The sequence below is a fragment of the Bos indicus genome, chromosome 5 (assembly GCF_029378745.1).
Source record: "Bos indicus isolate NIAB-ARS_2022 breed Sahiwal x Tharparkar chromosome 5, NIAB-ARS_B.indTharparkar_mat_pri_1.0, whole genome shotgun sequence".
Taxonomy (NCBI): domain Eukaryota; kingdom Metazoa; phylum Chordata; class Mammalia; order Artiodactyla; family Bovidae; genus Bos; species Bos indicus.
The window spans coordinates 30,927,988-30,946,260 of NC_091764.1; the positions used below are offsets into that span (position 1 = coordinate 30,927,988).

General features: G+C 48.6%; 1 protein-coding gene across 1 annotated transcript; it reads left to right on the forward strand.

Annotated features, from left to right (window-relative positions):
* The first annotated feature begins 132 nt into the window (after nucleotides 1-132).
* ARF3 (ARF GTPase 3) lies at nucleotides 133-17,992 on the forward strand. The gene is made up of 5 exons (XM_070789186.1): nucleotides 133-348; nucleotides 13,017-13,256; nucleotides 14,063-14,173; nucleotides 14,407-14,531; nucleotides 15,093-17,992. The coding sequence occupies exons 2-5, from the start codon at nucleotides 13,109-13,111 to the stop codon at nucleotides 15,252-15,254; spliced, it is 546 nt and encodes a 181-aa protein (XP_070645287.1). The 5' UTR covers nucleotides 133-348; nucleotides 13,017-13,108; the 3' UTR covers nucleotides 15,255-17,992.
* Nucleotides 17,993-18,273: the final 281 nt, after the last annotated feature.

Here is an 18,273-nt window from a genome sequence, read left to right on the forward strand (position 1 = left end):
ACATCGGACCCCGCCCGGACTTCGTCTCCAATACCGGATGCTTCTGCTGCAGCCGCTGCCATGGTGATGAATCTCGCGAGATCTGCCGCTCGCCGGTGCGCAGCTCTCGCGCGATCGGGGAGGTGGGAAGTATCCCGGTCTGGGGGTGGGGGTGCGCCGCACAGCTCCTGTCGCCGTCGCTGCTTCCGGTGCTAGGTGGAGGGCAGGAAGGAGGGAGCCGGGAGCGAGGCCAGGGGAGCAGCCGCGCTGAAATCGGCTGAGGGAGCCGGAGAGAGTGGAGCGAGAGCCGAGCGGAGCCTGTGGGGGCGGAGGCGGCGGCCGCAGCGGCGGAGCTGGGAGCAGGAACAGGTGAGGGGCTTGGAGGAGGGAAGGCGGGTCCGGGTAGAGGAGAGGCTCGGGGTGGGGGCTGCGAGGATAGAGCCCTCTCGCCCCGCTCTCCGCTCGCTCGCCCGCCCGGCACTGCCTGGCATGGAGCTGTGTGGTCCTTCCCTCCCGAGAGCTCGGAGAAGGGGCGCCGGGCCAGCCACACGCCTGCCCCCGCATTTGAAGGACGCTGAGCTGGTGTGGGGGTGGGGGGCGCACACGGTTTTGTCCTCCGCCTCGCACAAGGGGGCGACCTGGGCTGCGGTGAGGAGCCCCTCGCCTGCAGGAGGTGGGCTTTTGAAGGGTCGGGGTTGAGGGGGAGGAAAGCAGTCCTGGGTGAGGTGACGTGAGGGCGGCAATGACTGTTTTGTATTCTTTTCCTATTAAAGGGCTAGGGAATAGCGCTTTTTCCTACCCGCTTTCCGCCTTCACCTTGGTAATAGACCAGAGAGAAGCCTTGCTATGGTGACACCCCTCCCCCTATCGTGGGGCCGGGGTCGGTAGGGGGGTTAGGGATTAACCTGGAACACAGGCTGGTGGGACACCCCAGGGACACTATTCTGGTGGAGGTTAAGCTTTCGGGTCCTGGGAACCGCATGTTGAGAAGAGGGCAGCAGGTGGGGAGCCAGAAGAGAGGAGGCAGCAGAAGGGGGAGGGGGATCTGGTCTTGCTTGGAGAAGAGAGGTGGTGCCTTTCTCCCCCAGGCGTAGCGGGGGCGGTCTCACTGGAGGAGGGAGCTTCTGGTCGCCAGCTCTGAGTTTCGGTCTTCCAATCCGCTTTCTTTCTTTAGGAAGTATCAGGATTCCCGGAACCGAAAATGGAGCCGTTGCTTACACTAGTGTTTGAGGGAAGAAGGTGGGGGTGAGGGGTAGGATGGAATTCCCTGTTAAAACCGGGCCACTTGATTAGCTAAGTTGTAACTTCTCTTTGGGGAAAGTTCCCTTCTTTCTGGGTTGTATTACCGCTGGTCTCCCTCTGGCTAGGCCGAGAGGAGTGTGGTATGTGGTCAGGAGTGAGAAGAAATAGTGAGGTCATCGGGGGAGGAAGAAGTGTAACTTAAAACGTGTCTCCGTCGCTGTTGGATTGGGTCACTCCTGGTCTAGGGCATGAAAGTTTTATTTGGTAGGAGATCTGCTGCAGGAGTCTGATTGCTTAGGCCAGTGCAGCTAGGGTCTGCATACTTCCTTCCCCATCCCTATTCAGGTGGTGACAGTATTTGCTACCATTTTGTCTTGAGCTTGTTGTTGGGTTAAGTGTCTCCATTTGCTATGACAGGAATGGGTCAGTGAATTGGTCATTGTGCATTAGACTTGGGTTTGAATACCATGTCTATAAAAGCCCGTTCTAAGAAAGAAACTGATCCACCTTTTCACAGAATGAATCTTTGACCTTGGCTTCAGCTTGGAGGGGTCCTCTTGTATCACATATTAACATTCCTCCTGCCTCCCCGCATAGAGTTATTGCCTTGGGTAGTAAAAAAAAAATTTTTTTTTTCTTTTGTAGTCAAAATTTTTATGCGTATGTCTTGCTTTTCCAAAGAGACGAAACTTTGAGTGCAGGAATTAGATCTCGTCTTGTGTCCCCCACACTGCCTGGGCACACAGTAAGCTCTCATGAATACTGAATGTGAATGAATAGAACTTAGGTTTTCTTTTCTTTTTTTAAATATTTATCTATTTATTTGGCTGCACTGGGTCTCAGTTGTGGCACTTTAGTGCAAAATGCAGGATGGACCTGGTAACTCTTAGTTGTGGGATCTAGTTCCCTGACTAGGGATCAAACCCGGAAAGTCCTGAATTCCGGATTTCTGACCATAGTTTAAGGAAAGAGAAAGAGATGGCTTGGCTGTCATAGAGAGTTCCTGAAGATAGCTGAGTGAGGGTGTAAAGGTGTAAAGGTCTTTACCCTTTGTAATTAAGGTCTTGGTCTCCACGTTTCCTAAGAGGCACAAAACAGTTGTGGATAATGAAAGTTAAGAGTCCCAAAAGAAAAGTATTAGAACACAGAGTCATTATTTAGCAGAAATCCTAGATCTCCTTTAGACCTAGGTCCTGCAGAGTTGTCTGCAGATTGAGTTCCTGATAATTACGGAGAAGGAAGCCCGTGTATGTATCTGGTACCTGGCATAGAATTGGTGGCAATGAATGGTAGCTGCTATTACTAAACTGAATGCAAGTGTAAAGGAGGACAGACAGCAGGCTAGAAAGAGTGGAAGTGAAGTCTTACGTGCACAAAGAGTCATAAAGTGTGTTCGTCTCTGCTACTTTCTTCCACTGGAGTCATAATAGAGGAAATGGACTCAGAGAACAGTGGGCGGGATTTATTGGTTAGAAGGAAGTTCTCTAAAACCAGGTTTGTTAAAACTGATTCAATGACTGAGGGAAATTGTGGAATCTACTCTCCCATATACCTTTAGAAATGGATTTCAAGAGGCCTAAGACTCAAAACATGTCACTGTATTTCACTCTCCTCACCATTTTTTTTGTGTGGCTACTGTGGAACTTCCCTGACTTGGGATCGAACCTGTGCCCCGTGCAGTGGAAGTGCAGAGTCTTAACCACTGGATCACCAGGGAAGTCCTTCACATTTTTTATATTGCAGTATAGTTGATTGACATATTGTGTTCGTTTCAGGTGTGCAACAGTTTTCTTCACCATTTTTGTTACATGGTATGATAATTAAGAATGTGGACCTTGGAATTGGACACAGTTGGGTTCAAATCATGCCTCTGCTAATTACTAGTTGTATGATTTTGGTGAAATTATTTGTCTCTCTTAGCTTCATTTTCCTCATCTGTAAGGAGTATGATAATGATAGTGTCTGTTCATAGTGTTGGCATGGGAATTAAATGAGATAACATACACAAAGTGCTTAGGGTTATACAAAGCACACATAGTAAGCCTCAAGTAAATGTTAGCTGCTATTAATAATCACCATCATAACAGTAATAATAACATGAGCCCTCAGGGCTGCCTTAAAAAAGAGGAGGTTTACAAAAGAACAACTTGCTGCCTGAAGCGCCTATGTAGAGGGGTGATTGTTACCATGACTTTCTGTGCTGGTCGTAGGCTTATGAGCAATGAAATCTTTTTTCAGCATCAGCCTCACAGAGGCAGCTCCTGTTGGCTGAGTGGGAGGTGAAGCTGGAGCAAGGCAGGGGCCCTGAACCATCAACTGGGATGTAGAGTGAGGATGTGGGGGCTCAGAAATAGTGTTCATAATACAAAAGTCAGAGTGACTCTGAGGTAATGGTTGACTCTTCCGTGAAAGAGCACCCTAATTGGCCTATGTCAGGTGTTTAGATTCCTGGGTCCCATTATTTTAGATCTTGGTATTTTAGCATCCTCCATTTCCTGGGCCACTCTTTTCACTTAGTCATATCTCCTTTAAATGTCTGCCTCTGTTTCAGAATGTACTGTATTACAGTCCAGAGTTGCAATGTCTGTAAATCTGTCTACTATGCCTATTCCAACATCTGTTTCAAGTATAGGTGGAGTGCTAATAAAGGTTTTGGATAATGAAAGGACATGGGGAGCATTTAGAAAGAGTTCTACAAATGTTTGAAGGCTTTGTCTTATAGTCTGGGAAAGAACTGACTGACGTAGGGATTCTACCAAGGTGTTAGAGATTTGTCATGGATTTCTGCAGAGGACCTGCTGCATCAGATGGACCAGAAAAAGAAATGGCTCAAGATATTAGGGATCCACGGTTATCACCATATTCCTGAAGAAAGTTGAAATGACTGGGCATGGCAGATATTAGTTCCTTGACAACCAGGGATTGAACCCAGGCCCTTGGCATTGAAATTGTGGTGTCTAAACCACTGGACTGCCATGGAATTCCCATAACCTGCCCTTTATGAGCTTAAACACAAGCGTGTCAAGCATGAATGTTTAAATTTCAACATGATTTAGGATGCAGAAGAACATTAGCTTTCTGTTGGAGTGGTTTAATTCTTCATCCTCCCCTTTTTGAAAAAAAGGAATCTAACCATACCTTATATAAAATCTTATTTGAAGTCTAATATGTAAAATGGATAAAAGCAGTGCTGCTGTGGTAGTGGTGGAGAGTGGTGGACCATAATCAGAACCTCTCAGATAGTTTTCCCTTTCCCCTAGGCAGGCTCTGAATCCCATCCAAGGAACCTGAGAACATGGAAGCCACTTTGCCAGTTTGTCAGTTACAGGAAAAAGATTGGAGATCACATATAGAATACTGTCTTCCTCAACCTCACGAGCGTTTGCCACCATCAGTAGAACTGAGTTCAGCAACAAGTATATCAGTCACTAGCTACAGATCAGTCATGGAGCTGGATGCTGGGAGCATGAAACATGAATAAGGCACAGTCCCAGCTGTCAAGGGACTGAGAGTCTAGTGTTGTTTTCCCACCTTGGTGTCCTGAGAAAATGGTAACAGTGAAACAGGCATAGTTGCTTGCAACCCGAGATGACCGGCCCATGGGCTCTAGCCACTCTAAGCCCTAGCTATCCAGTATTGATGGGATCAGCATCTTCAGCTGACCTGTATTACATTAAAGGCACATTATTTGGGAAGTTCCAGCTCTGGAAAGCAAAACACACCAAGGTAAATAAAACATTCTGTGGTAAGTCCTAGAGTAGAAGTGTGTTTGAGGTGCTGAGGGATCACAAAAGGCTCTTATCCCCCAAGGTAGGACATTCCCTGTCTTCTGTATTCTTAGGCTGCTCTGTTACAGGTGGCCTTGTCCAAATCATGGCCTCCTGTTTTCATCTGTTCACTGGCAGCTCCATTTTGACATGCATAGTGGGACCAGATTGGGGCAAAGGTTTACTAGGACTTTAGGCTGATTACTCATGGGATTTCAGTGATTTTGTAATTAGGAAGGTACAGTGTACTGGATATCCAAGGCTAGAGATGTGGGCATTGGAGCAGACATCAAATATCAGGATATGGTACAGTTGTAAGGTGGTCAAATTCTAAGAATAGGGCACACTGAAAGCTTTGATTAGAGGGCAGTGCCACGGAATGTTCCAGGGAAAGAAATGAGTCTAGTTTTTATTTGGTCACTGTCTTATCTAGCTAGGTCATGTATTCTGAAACAGACTTGAGGTTCTGTTCTGACTCACTTGCTGAGGTTTGTCTTTGGGAAAAGCCGTACCCTTCTCTGGTGTGTGGGTCTATCAGGGCAGTTTAGAATCCTTCGCTTGACTTTGTGGCTTCCTTCAGGTTATCCTGAACTGGAGTCTTCCTCTTGGACTAGAAGGGAAACTGATGTTTAATGATTCTGACTCAAACCTAAATGCTGTTAGTTAAGTGGAGACTAATTTTAGTCATATGTTCTAATTTATAACAAGGCCATTCATTGATTGCCTAGTAGCTAAGTTCAGTAGGTATCTTTCAGGCCTTATCTTAATTTGACTTTTTCGTAGCCTTTGACCCTCTTTTTTTTCTTTCCTCATTGGTGTCTCTGATGCCTTAGTCTCTTGATTTCCTTTTTACCCTTTTGGTTGCTTCCTACTCTCTTTCCTGGCCTTTTTTTGCTTTAAATGTTGATGTGCCCCAGGTTTTTATCTTTGGGCTTTTCTCCTGTCTGAGCATACACACTCTCTCTAGATACATAGATTAGGATGTATCAGTTGCAAAAGATAGAAAACACACCTGTGAAGGACTTCCCTGGTGATCCACTGGCTAAGAATCCGCCTTCCAAAGCAAAGAACTTGGGTTCTATCCCTAGTCCCGGGACGATCCCACATGCCTCAAGGCAACTAAGCCCATATGCTGCAAGTGAGCCCACCCTCTAGAGCCTGAGCATCGGAGCTAGAGATAGCTCACATGCGACGAAGACTCAGCGCAGCCAAAATAAAAAAAGAAAGAAGAAAGAAAACACCCTGTGGCTCAAATAATTCGAGGATTTATTAAACACCTAGCAGGAAATCTGGGTGAAATAAGCCAGACACAAAAGGACAGGTATTGTTTGATTCCACATTAACGTGGTACCTAAAATAGTCAGATTCAGAAACAGTATAGTGGTTGTTTCCAGGGGGTAGGGGAGGGGCATTACTGGTTAACAAGTAGAGTTTCAGTTTGGGAAGATGCAAAAGTTCTGGAGATGCATGGTAGTGATGGTTGCACAACAGTGTAACTGTACTTAATGCCACTGAACTGTACATTTAAACTTAAAAATGATTAAAATGGTAAATTTTATGTATATTTTACCACAAGGCTTCCCAGGTGACACAGTGGGTAAAGAATACCCCTGCAGTCCAGGAGACTCAGGTTCAATTCCTGGGTCAGGAGGATACCCTGAAGGCGGGCGTAGCAACCCGTTCCAGGATTCTTGCCTGGAGAGTCTCATGGACAGAGGAGCCTGGTGGGCTATGGTCAATGGGGTTGCAAAGAGTCAGGCACAGCTGCAGCAGCTGAGCACACACTCACAGTCTGCCACATGCAGAAGTAGTTCAGGGGAAGAACATTCCTTCTTACAATTTTTTTTGATCTACCAACTAAACACTGGTAGGATCCAGGTTTTTCTGCTCTGATATCCTAGTGTTCTTGTGTCTGTCCCTTCATATACTCAAGATTACTCCAGCATCTCGCCCTTCTACATTAACATCCAAAAGCTAGAGAAGAGAACACTGATATATGTTCTTTTTTAAGATTGAGGAAATCTTTCCCAGTATTCCCAGTAGACTTTTCTTACATCTTATTGCCCAGAATTAGTGCTTGAGCATTTGTGACTCAAATCATGGTGAGAGAAATGAAATGCCCAGAGTCTTTACTGATCAGCTTTCATACCCTAGGTCTGGGGAGGGGTAGCTCATAACCACTGCCTGCCAATGTCTGAACAAATTAGGGGTTCTGTTAGAAGAAAGAAGGGAAGATGGCTGTTGGGGCAGGCAGCCAGTAACTGCTGCCACCCTGAATCTTCCTGGTTCCTCTTGGGGCTTCAGTTATTGTCTATGCACATGGTTCCAAATACCCTGACCAGACTTTTCTCCCGATCTTCAGACCTTAGCACTTCACAATTAATCTAAAAACAAGCATCTTTGCTGCCAGATCTGTTTCTGTAGTGTTTCCAGTCTAAAGAAGTGCCGCTGACTCACACAGGCCAGAAACCTGGGAGTCGTCTTTGACTCTCCTCTCCCTACTATAATCAGCTATCAATCCTGTGAGGTCTACTGTTTTGGTGTTTCAGATCTGTCCTGTCCTCTCTATTGCCACCTCTGTTTCAGAACTTTTGATTTTTTTTTTTTCTTTTTAAATTTTATTTATTGAAAATTTTAAATTTATTTTTTCATTGAAGGATAATTGCTGTACACAGTTTTTTTTTTTTTTTTTTTTTTCTGTCAAACATCAACATGAATCATCCATAGGTATACATATGTCCTCTCTGTCTTGAACCTCCCTCTCATCTCCCTCCCCATCCCACCCTTCTAAGAACTTTGGATTTCTTATCTGTATTACTGGACCTCCCAAGTGGTCTCTTTCCCTCTGTCTTTCCCCCTTATTCCCTAACTTATTCCCTAAACTGCTGTCAGAACGATCTTTCTAAAGCACATATCTGATCATGTTACTCAGTGTTACCTTTAGGGCCCTTCATGATCTGGCTCCTGCTTCCCTCTCCAGCCTCATCCCTTCTTTTTACTCACGATGCTGCATCCACATACATGGCCTCCTGGTTGCACCTGGCTTTGGCTAATCACTGTTCTAACTCATCTTTATGCCTGTGCCTACACTCCTCCCTCTTCCACCTTCCCTATTCTTTAGTGTCTGACTGATTCATATTCTTCCTTTAAGAGTCAGCTCAGGTGTGACCATAGAGTCATGTCTTGGAATTGGCCTTCATCCTCCAGCCTTGATTAACTGCTCTAGCTTTCTGTCCCCATAATACTGTGTGCTTATCCCACTCTTAGCCTCACACTGTAATCCTCTGTTTCCTAGTCTTTCTCTCCCATTGACTGAGTTTCATGAAGGCAGAAACTGTCTTCCTCTGTATCCCTAGTTCATTATACTTAATAAACGTTTAATGAATGAATGGAAACTGACATCAGAAGCTGTTTCTTGGCTTTGGGAAATCTTTGAGTTTAATAGAAGCCATTGGGATACTAATCTACGAGTTCTTGTGTGCTGATTACAGTGCTCTTGAGACAAAAATTTGGAAAGTTTACATAGGTCACAAGCCAGCTGCATTAAGGAAACCAAATACAGGCAGACCTTGCTTTGGTTTCCCTAAATTTTTTGGTCTATTCCATGGGCTGTGCTAAAAATAGCATCTTTATTAGTGATGTCTCAATTTGAAAATCATCTGGGAATATAGCTTTTTTTTGTGCACTCTGCCTGGCAGCAGAGGGTTTGGGAGACTCTGGTCTTCTTTTCCTTTAGCCCATGTAGCCTGAAAAGGAGGTGCTGAATCAGGAGTCCCCTAGGGGTGTCTCAGGACACATGCCTGTGAAAAGAACAGGGAGTGTGCATGGCAGACTGAGCTGTGACTCTCAGAATCACCTGGAGTGTGAGGCAGACAGGCCTCAAGTCAAAGTGACTAAACAGTCAGTGACAGCAACAGCCTGCCTCTCCTGGGGTGGTGGGGGTGGGAGGGAGGGGTTGGGGGCCGTGAGTGATCGTCAGTGAGGGCATCCTCAGGTGAGGTCAGTCGGTGTGCCCGATCCAACTGCACTGTCCAGCACTGCTGCTGCTGCTGCTAAGTCGCTTCAGCCGTGTCCGACTCTGTGGGACCCCACAGAGGGCAGCCCACCAGGCTCTGTGGTCCCTGGGATTCTCCAGGCAAGAACACCGGAGTGGGTTGCCATTGCCTTCTCCATTGTCTGAAAGTGAAAAGTGAAAGTGAAGTCGATCAGTCGTGTCCGACTCATAGCGACCCCATGGACTGCAGCCCACCAGGCTCCTCCATCCATGGGATTTTCTAGGCAAGAGTACTGGAGTAGGGTGCCATTGCCTTCTCCGACTGTCCAACACGGATTATACTAAAACACATTTTTAGAGTTCCTGTTGCTGCTTTTACCACTGATAACAAAGTTTGTAACTGTACAATAGAATGTTGAGACATCCTTTTTGTTAATAGAGATATTGCTGTATTCCATTTTTCATCTTGAGCCACTCACCTTCAGTGTTAACTGCTTCCTGTTTCTCCCAGCCCATGGAACCCTGGTATTTTGCCTTATTGACACAGGAATGCCATCTGTGGCAAAAGAGAATGACTATAGGCTGTACAGTACATAGACAATCCGAGGTTGGTTTGTTTGCCATTCTGCTTCCCAGAGCTGCTTCTAGCAATGCAGTGCTGTGAAAGTGAGAGCTGACTATATAGCCGTAGGTGTATGTTCATGGCACAGAGCTGAAAGTTGCCACCATCCTGGTGGTCGGGGCAGCATGCCATCTGGAAACAGACAGGAGCAAGGAAAGCCAAGACAAGAAAGCCAGCACTTGCTTTGGACTGTTCATCTGAGTCAAGCTCCTGATTATATTAAAGAAGAGTTGTAATGTTGATTAATTTCAAGGCCCTGGGGTGCCATGGGGGACGCATGGTAACTACTTGAATATTTCATTAGTTATCTGCCAGCCCCATTGAGTTTTAAATGCCAAGAGAAAATTTTACCACTTTTAGTCTTCTCGTCTTTTCATGGCTTTCCCAAATCAGTCTTAAGGTCAGTATGTGTGGAAAATGGCCAGGAATTGACAGGAAAGCTGAGCAGCCATCTGTGCACCACATGGAGACACCAAGATACCAAGTACTGCTAGGACAGAAGAAATGATACAAGCCTTAGATGAGGCTTAAATCAGCCAGTGTGCTTGCTTGAACTCCTACAGCGGGGCTTGGCACTGGGAGCAAGGAAAGATCCAAAATAAATAAGAGGCATAGTCCTTGCACATGGTGAGCACATGGTTAAACTGGGGAGACAGTAAAAGCACAGATTTAGAAGGAAGAACTCCACAACATAGTGGCACTTGAATGGTTCAGATAATTCAGGGGTCTTTTTGTAGCTTGCCAGGAAATAGAAATCAGTGTAACACTGGGATCCGCTTTTGAACCAAGACTTCAGTGTGATAGCTTAGCAAAGAAGCATACCAAAGGACAGTGTGTGCATGTTCTGGGGCAAGGGCTCGCTTTCAGCCACTGCTCTACTCACAGTTGGTAATCATTTAATCAGCAATACTTCTAGTCATGAATGATGGCAAGATAAATGTGTGGTATAAATTCAGTTCAGAATCTGGGCCAAAGCCTATTACCTAAGCTTTAAAGCAAAGTGTCATCTGGAACTAAAGGAAAAGACACGTGAGCGGGAAACAAGGTAAAAACTAGGAGGACTTGGGGAAGGTATAAGTTTCTGGAAGTGAAGGCATCAGAACCAGAAGTCTGACTACCACGGATTACCAGAGTTGGTAGGATCTGATCTTACTAGCTGGGTAGGTTTCCCCTCCTGCCTCAGGAATCCTCAGGAATCTGTCTGCCTGGGTGGTTGAGGCAGGAGGGGCCGGGTGGATGGCTAGTGGGCGACTTGGCTGAAGTTGCACCCTAAAGTTGAGCCAGGCCCTCCCCCTGGGGTGTGAGCCCTCTGGGTCAGGGGCTGGGCTCCTCTGTGGAACCTACCCAGAGCACCACGCCTGGTTTATTAGTGAATGTCTGCAGAGGCCTTTGAAGATGAAACACTCCATAAGCACTGATTGTTTGTTTTTTGGACAAACTAGTACTTTGGTCTCCAGGGGCCGTTGATCTGGCTCCTTTTTACCAGTCTGGAATTCACTGCAAACTGAGGAGAGTAGGAAACAAATAAACAAACCTAAAATAGTTTTTGAAAAAAACAACTAAACTCCCACCAAACCCCCGTGCTTTAGCTTGAAAATAGGATTCCTCCCTGTCCATCTTTCACATTCTTGGGTTTGGGTGCACTCTGTCTTGACCTGTTCCTTTGCCTGCTGGGTTTGTGGTATGCATATGTGTACCTCTGGTTCCCAGACTGTGGAGAACGCCAGCAGCTGGCATATGGTGATCGCTGAATAAGCTGCTGCTGACGCATCGGCTCCTGCAGGCACAGAGAGCTGGCTGGCATGGGTGATTCTGAACCCCTGCTTCATTGTTGTTTCAAGGAGTCATTTCTGTGGCTGTCCTGAGCCATCCAGATGGGAGAGAAGGGAAGAAGTCAATGACTCTATGATTCTGTCAGTCTGGGGCAGTGGGCAAAGTGGGCAGATAGGCATTTTGTACTTTGGTAGTGTGCTAGCTGCTCCCTCATTTCCACCAATGATTTATCAGGCAGAAGCGTCTAACCTGAGTGAGCTGCTAGTGAGGTCAGTAGAGACCTTGTGAGTTAATTCAGTTATCCAGCTATGAAGTGTGCCAGGCACTAGTCAAGGCACCAGGAACACAGCAGGGAACAAAATAGACAAGGAACTGACATGACAGTAGGAGGAGAAAACAGTACAGAAGGAAACAAGTACAGAACGTGTCAGACGGTGGTAAATGCTACGAGGAAGAAGCGGAATGATGGGTTAGAGAAGCGTGTGTGTGTGTCACAGGTGGCTGTGGAAGGCCTCTTTGATAAAGGGACAGTCGAACAGACACCTGAAGGAAGCGAGGGAGAGCTCCACGAAGGCTGTCTCGGAGATCAGCCTTCCAGGCAGAGTGAAGAGCAGGGACAAAAGCTTTGAGACTGGAGAGTGTTGGGGAACTGGAGTACGCACAGGGGAGAGTAGGAGGCCTGATGAGAGAAGCGGGAATGCAGACTGTGCCGGACTTTGTAGGCCATGATGGCTTTGGGTTTTACAGAAAGGGAGCTATGAAGCCCAGAGAGGGTTTTGAACAGAGGCACAGCCTGACCTGGTTTTGCTTTTACAATCAGTCTGGCTGCTCTGGAGAATAGGTTGAAGAGGGTGAGAACAGAAGCAGAGAATGAGCTGACGGCCTCATTGCAGGTGACCCTGTGGAGCAGCTGTCCCGGGAGGCACCACGGGAGCCCAGGACCTAGCTGGGTGAGGAATGAGGGGGAGCCTCTCCACACCCCACCTCCCAGCTCTCAGCTCACTGTTGTATGCGCAGAGTACAGCTTTAGCAGCTGGCAGTTCACAGAGTGGAAAGGATCAGCTTTTCTTAGGAGTGCTGCTTTCTTCTTCCTGCTTAATTTTGGTGTGTAGAAGGAAAGTGTAGAAACACAGGAAGGGAAGAAGCAGAATCTCTTGATTAGGGCTGAGAGCATAAACCTTGGGAACCTGACAAGCTTGAACCTTGTCAGGAATCACAAAGAGCCACTCCTTATTCCATTCCCTCCTCTCCTACCTTTTCCAGAAGTCTCAGGGCAAGGTTGGGGGAAAGAGAGGCATTAACGATCTCCCTATGCATTGGGATACAGTATAGAATGGCAGGACTGAAGGGACTTTAGAAATCATCTAGTTCAACCTCCTCCGTTTACAGGTGCGGAAAAGAACAGGTGAAATAACCCATCCAGCGTCACCTGGGTGGATTACTGGCAGAAGCAGGGGACCTGAGTGTTCACTGCTTTGTCTCTGCTCCCAAAGGCTCAGGATCTAAGTGGGCCTTGATCTTCATGGTACGCTCAGGCTCTCGGTTTGTCATAAAAGAACTCCAGCCATGACTGTGGCCAGTCCCATTATCTTGAAGTCCTGACAAGCAGATGGTAGTGAGTCTGCATTTCTTTGCCTAGGATCAAGCCCTCCATACCAGGGTCCAGGCCCGAACCAGACTGCCACTGCCCCCACTGCACCCTACTGTCCTCAGAAAGCGAGTGCTGTGATCATGGGTAACATCTTTGGAAACCTTCTCAAGAGCCTGATTGGGAAGAAGGAGATGCGCATCCTGATGGTGGGCCTGGATGCCGCAGGAAAGACCACCATCCTGTACAAGCTGAAACTGGGCGAGATCGTCACCACCATCCCCACCATTGGTAAGGGTAATACTCAGATGGAGGCTCTCATGCCCACCCCTGAGCCAGGTAGGGGGCCTATTCCTGGATCCCCCACCTGGCCACCGGCAAGTCCTTACAGTCTGTGGGGTTCAGGGAAGAGTGGTTATTTAGCTTCCCCGCAGGTGCTGGGCCTGCCATTTGCACACCTACCCTAGCCCTCTCTGATGCAGGAACTTCCTCACCCTGGCACCCAACAGTGGCCCTCAAGCACTGAGCTGGTTTGTTCTCTGTTGTTTGAAAAGCAGGTGAAGAGCTTTGATGTTCCTGCCAGAGGCCTGGAATTGCTTCAGTTTAGATCCTTGGTGGCCCTGATCCCAGTTAAGACCTGCCTCTGGGAGGGAGAGCATTTGCCTTGTGGAAGCAGCTCTAGATCACCATCATCAGCTGGTTCTGCTTTCGGGGCTCCAGGACTGTCACCCACTTCTTGTTCCCCATTCTGCCTCACAGGCCCCACTTCTCAGCTGAGGCCGACTCGGTGGCCCAGGGACAGGAGTGGGGCTGAGTCATTTCTTTTGCAGGAGAGTCAAAGACTGAGAATGAGTGGGGAAGGTTGTCTCACCCAGGCAGTTGGGAACCTCCCAACTGGCCCTCTTCGTCCTCTTCTGCTGCTTCTCTGAGGTTTTCTTTTTGGCCTTAATGCTGCTAAGTCAGGGAACACCAGGTCTGAGGAGGCCTTACTTTCTTTTCTTTGCTAGGCCTGGGGGAAACAGAAATAACCCAATGGGGCATTGTTTGCAGGCCTGGTATTTCTGGCCAAGTGACCACTGTCTGTTTTTTCCCCAAAGGGTTCAATGTGGAGACAGTGGAGTACAAGAACATCAGCTTCACAGTTTGGGATGTAGGTGGCCAGGACAAGATTCGGCCTCTCTGGAGACACTACTTCCAGAACACCCAAGGTAGGGCGTGTGAATTGCCCATGGACTGGCACGGGTTGGTTGGGTGTGAGCAGAGGGTGGCTGTTGTTCTTGGTTATCAGGCACCAGCTCTTGCCCTGCTGCAGCTCCTAGGGGTGGGAGACAGGAGAAGAGGGAGCAGATACTCGAAGGGTATAAGGAGGGTGTTTTCTCTTTGTGGTGGGGGAGGGGAGTTGATCTGTCGTCTCTGTGCAGCCCATGCTCTGCCTCCCCAGGGTTGATATTTGTGGTCGACAGCAATGATCGAGAGCGAGTAAATGAGGCCCGGGAGGAGCTGATGAGGATGCTGGCGGAGGATGAGCTCCGGGATGCTGTGCTCCTTGTCTTTGCAAACAAACAGGTGTGACATCTCCCTGCCTCTGCGTTTGAGAGAGGGCAGCCTGGCCGTGGAAGTCATGGGATCTTGGAGCCCATTGTGTGGTAAACCCTATGACTAGGCTGTCAATTTGGAAAGTAGGAAATATGATTAGGTGGCTTCTTTATGCTCTTCTTGTCCCCTTCCCCCATCCCAGCTTTACTTAGCAGTGTTTCTGTCCAGAGGGACTGGTGTGGTAGATCCTTTACCTCCAGCCCCTTTGTTATCTCACCTGTTATCTGCTTTAGTGGAACAGCCCTCTCTCTTACTGTCAGATGGACCTGATTGTCTGCCCATCTGAATCACTTCTCCACTTCCCTTGCAACCCCATACTTGGTTTCCAGCTCCTCAGTGGAATGACCTTTAGTGCCTTGGCTCTGGAGTTCTAGGATGATTAAATCCAAAGTGGTTCTTTAGGATCTTGCTCTGGGTTCCTCCACTGAAGAAGGAGGAGAGGGTGCTGGTATATCTGCCTTTGCTAGGTGGGTGCTCTAGAAGCTTCTGCAAGATCCTGAGGCTCCTTTTTGTGTCTCCCTTGTGCTTCAGGATTTGCCTAATGCCATGAATGCTGCTGAGATCACAGACAAGTTGGGCCTGCATTCCCTGCGCCACCGCAACTGGTACATTCAGGCCACCTGTGCCACCAGCGGGGACGGGCTGTACGAAGGCCTGGACTGGCTGGCCAATCAGCTCAAAAACAAGAAGTGAGAGCCAGACAGCCCTATCCGACCACCCCATCCACCCCTACTGTCTCCCTGACCCAGCCCTACCCTTTTCCTTCCTGTTGCCAGTGCGGCCAGAGCCCTGGGTATCATGTCCGCATGCCCAGCAACAGCCTTGCTTCCCCTGCCCTCCCCTCCCCCATCCATGACCAGTCCCCAGTTGCTGTCCTGATGATGAATCATTCCAATTTACCGGATTTAAAACAAAAAACAAGGTTGTTATGGTTTCATGGGGTGGGCCCCCCCCTCAAGCTCGGGCTTGGGAGGTGGGATGGGGTGTTCCCTCCGGTTTGCTTCGTTTGGCTCTAGTTGCTGTGCTCTTGGCATCTGAGTCCTTTCCCTCTCCCTACAGGCCCCTCTTCCCTTCCCCATCTTCCTTTCCTTTGCTGCTCTCCCCCTATTCTACATGGAAATTGCACGGGCCTCTCTGTGTGTGCGTGCATGTGTGCGCGTGTATATACCTGTATAGAGAGATATATATGGGGGCCAAGGAGCAGGTGGAGGAGGTGGGTGCAGCTCAGGGCTTGGAGCAGGACACTGCCCACTCTCGTCTATCAGCTGCTCCTCCCATGCTGGCGAGATAAAGGGAAGGAGATGGAGGGGAGGCTGCCCCAGTCCTGGGCTAGTGTCTCTCCACTGCAGGTAGGTTTTCCTGGATGACAGGGCAGATGACGGCTTCTCTGCCACCATCTTCCTCTATCCCTCTCTCCACCCCACTCAGGTCAGGGGGGTGGCATTTGTCTCTAGATGACTGTTCCCAAGGAGATGCCATTCTGCCCTGCCTTTTTGTGGAAGGAGAGAGGAACCCACTCACTCTTTATCAGCTCAGAGTGTTCAGCTGATCCTCCCCCTCGTCCTTAGATCTGTTCCTCCGAGCTGGAGCGGGGAGGTAGGGATAGCAAGACCATGGGTTGTATTTGGGACCCAGGGCACTGGGGAGAGGGGCTCAGGTTTTCCATCTTCATCCTCTCTTGTTATTAGGAGAAGGTGAAACACAGATCAGTTTCCCTATTCCTGCCTCCTACCCACTCTGTCTTCTGATCTTGGGCCTGGGTGGTTCCCCTGTCCTTTGTCAGAAGTTTCCTCACCCTGGTAGTTCTGCTGGCCTTACCAGAGCCGGCTGGCTGGTTTGCTGAGGAGCAGGGGAGTGGGGTGACACAGCAGACCTCAGCAGCAAGCCATCTCTTCTCCATTTTTATCTAGTCCAGGGCATGCTGAACGATGGAAGTTTCTGTTTCCAGACCCTGAGACCATCCTGCCGTCACTCCCCACTCCATCCCAACAGCCTTTCCCTGCCCTCTCCACCCACTTCCCATAAATGGATCTGGGCATTGGAATGGAGGAAACTGGGCTCCGAAGTGATTGTTGGTGCTGATGGGTTGCAGCGTCTTCCGAGTCCTCCCTCCATTATCATGTAGTTGTTCAGAAGCTGCTGCTACTGTGTCTCTGTCTACAGGAGGCACTTGTCCCTGAGATCCTGGCCTGGGTTCCTGACTTCCGCGGTTTCTGTGAAGCCGTGGCTTTTCTGCGGGCTCCTGTGTGTGCTGGCTGCGCCCTGAGCTCCAAGACGGCCGCCCATAACCTTTTTGCTAATGTCAGGGCCCAGGGCCTCCATAGCATGGCTGAGGGACCCCTTCCCAGAGGGGCTGTCCCAAGCTCCACCCCATGGGGCCAGGCTTCCTGCCACCTTTGTCTACAACAGGCGGATCAGTACCCCCTACCCCACCTCAGATTGAACTGTGAAAGAGAGGTTCCAGGGGTGTCTCAGTGCCAGCTCCTTAGTGATGTGTTAATTATCCAAGATGCAGTGGGTGTATGCAGGTCTCTTGCGCTCTAGGCCTTTGTGTGTGTGCGTGTGTATGTGTGGTTGGTGGCAGGGTGGGGGGAGGGGTTGCTGGAGCTTCTGGTTCATTTTAACATGTATTCACTCCCCTGACCCCACAGATGCTTCCCTCGTATTTTACTTTGCCTTTGTCTCTGTTTTGTCAGATGTTTTTTTGTTCCTGCTCCTGTTGCCTCTGCCTCCTGGAACTCTTTCCTTTGCCTTCTCACCTGCTTCACTGCTGTTGCCTGTTTGTCTCCCTTTTCCTTGGGAAAATTTCCTTAGGATTGCTCACTCTGTATCGTTGTGGTTGGTGAGGACTTTGCCTCCTCTCCTGCCTCACTCCCTCTCTAACCCTGCCAAGTTAGATGTCAGTCCCAAATGGGTTTTTCTCATTTTAGACCTACCCCGGACCTTGGTTTGAGGGCCTTCAGGGACTGGTGGGGCTGAGGGTGTTGGGAAACAGTCTTGGAGGTTGCCTGGGTGCTGCTCAAGGATCTGTCCAGCAGGGGGCAGTAAATGATCTTGTTAGTATGCCAGGCTGCTGGGCCCTCGGCAGGGGCGGTCTTTCTGCATTCCCATTCACCCAAAAGCGCTTTCGGAATTGGGTGTTTCATTCCACTTCTACCCACTCCCTCCCCTACTTTCCTCTGGTAGGTTTAATTTTTTGCTTTCCTTTGTTCCAGGCTTTCTTTTCCCTGGGAATTTCCCCTGTTCCCCCCTAAAAGTTTGTTTGTGGTGTTATAGTGGTAACTGCAGTTCTGAACTGGTTTTTCTCTTCTTTTTTTCTCCTCTGGAATGTAGACTGTATATGTTTAATAACTCACCTTCTCTCTCCTTGCTCAAAATGTGGGATACGCGATGACTGTGACCCTGGTTGGAAATTAAACTTGTTTTATGCAGCTTTGGAGCAGACCTTCATCCTTGATGTGCAGCAGCCGTGGCACAGAGTTTATTGGTGAGGGTAGTTCTGCTTCTGGTCCCCCTCTCCAGACTGCTCTTTGTTTCAGCAGAGGGGTAAAGGGTACTCTGGACTGGGGAGAGTGAAGTGATGGAGGTTCATCTCCACACTGCTTACTGTTTCCCATCATACCCCAAAAGGGAGCTGAAATGAATCAGGGCCCAGAGTTTGAGGGCTTTGTGACTTTGCCCCTCAAGTTGTAAAGGGTTTAACCCTGAACTT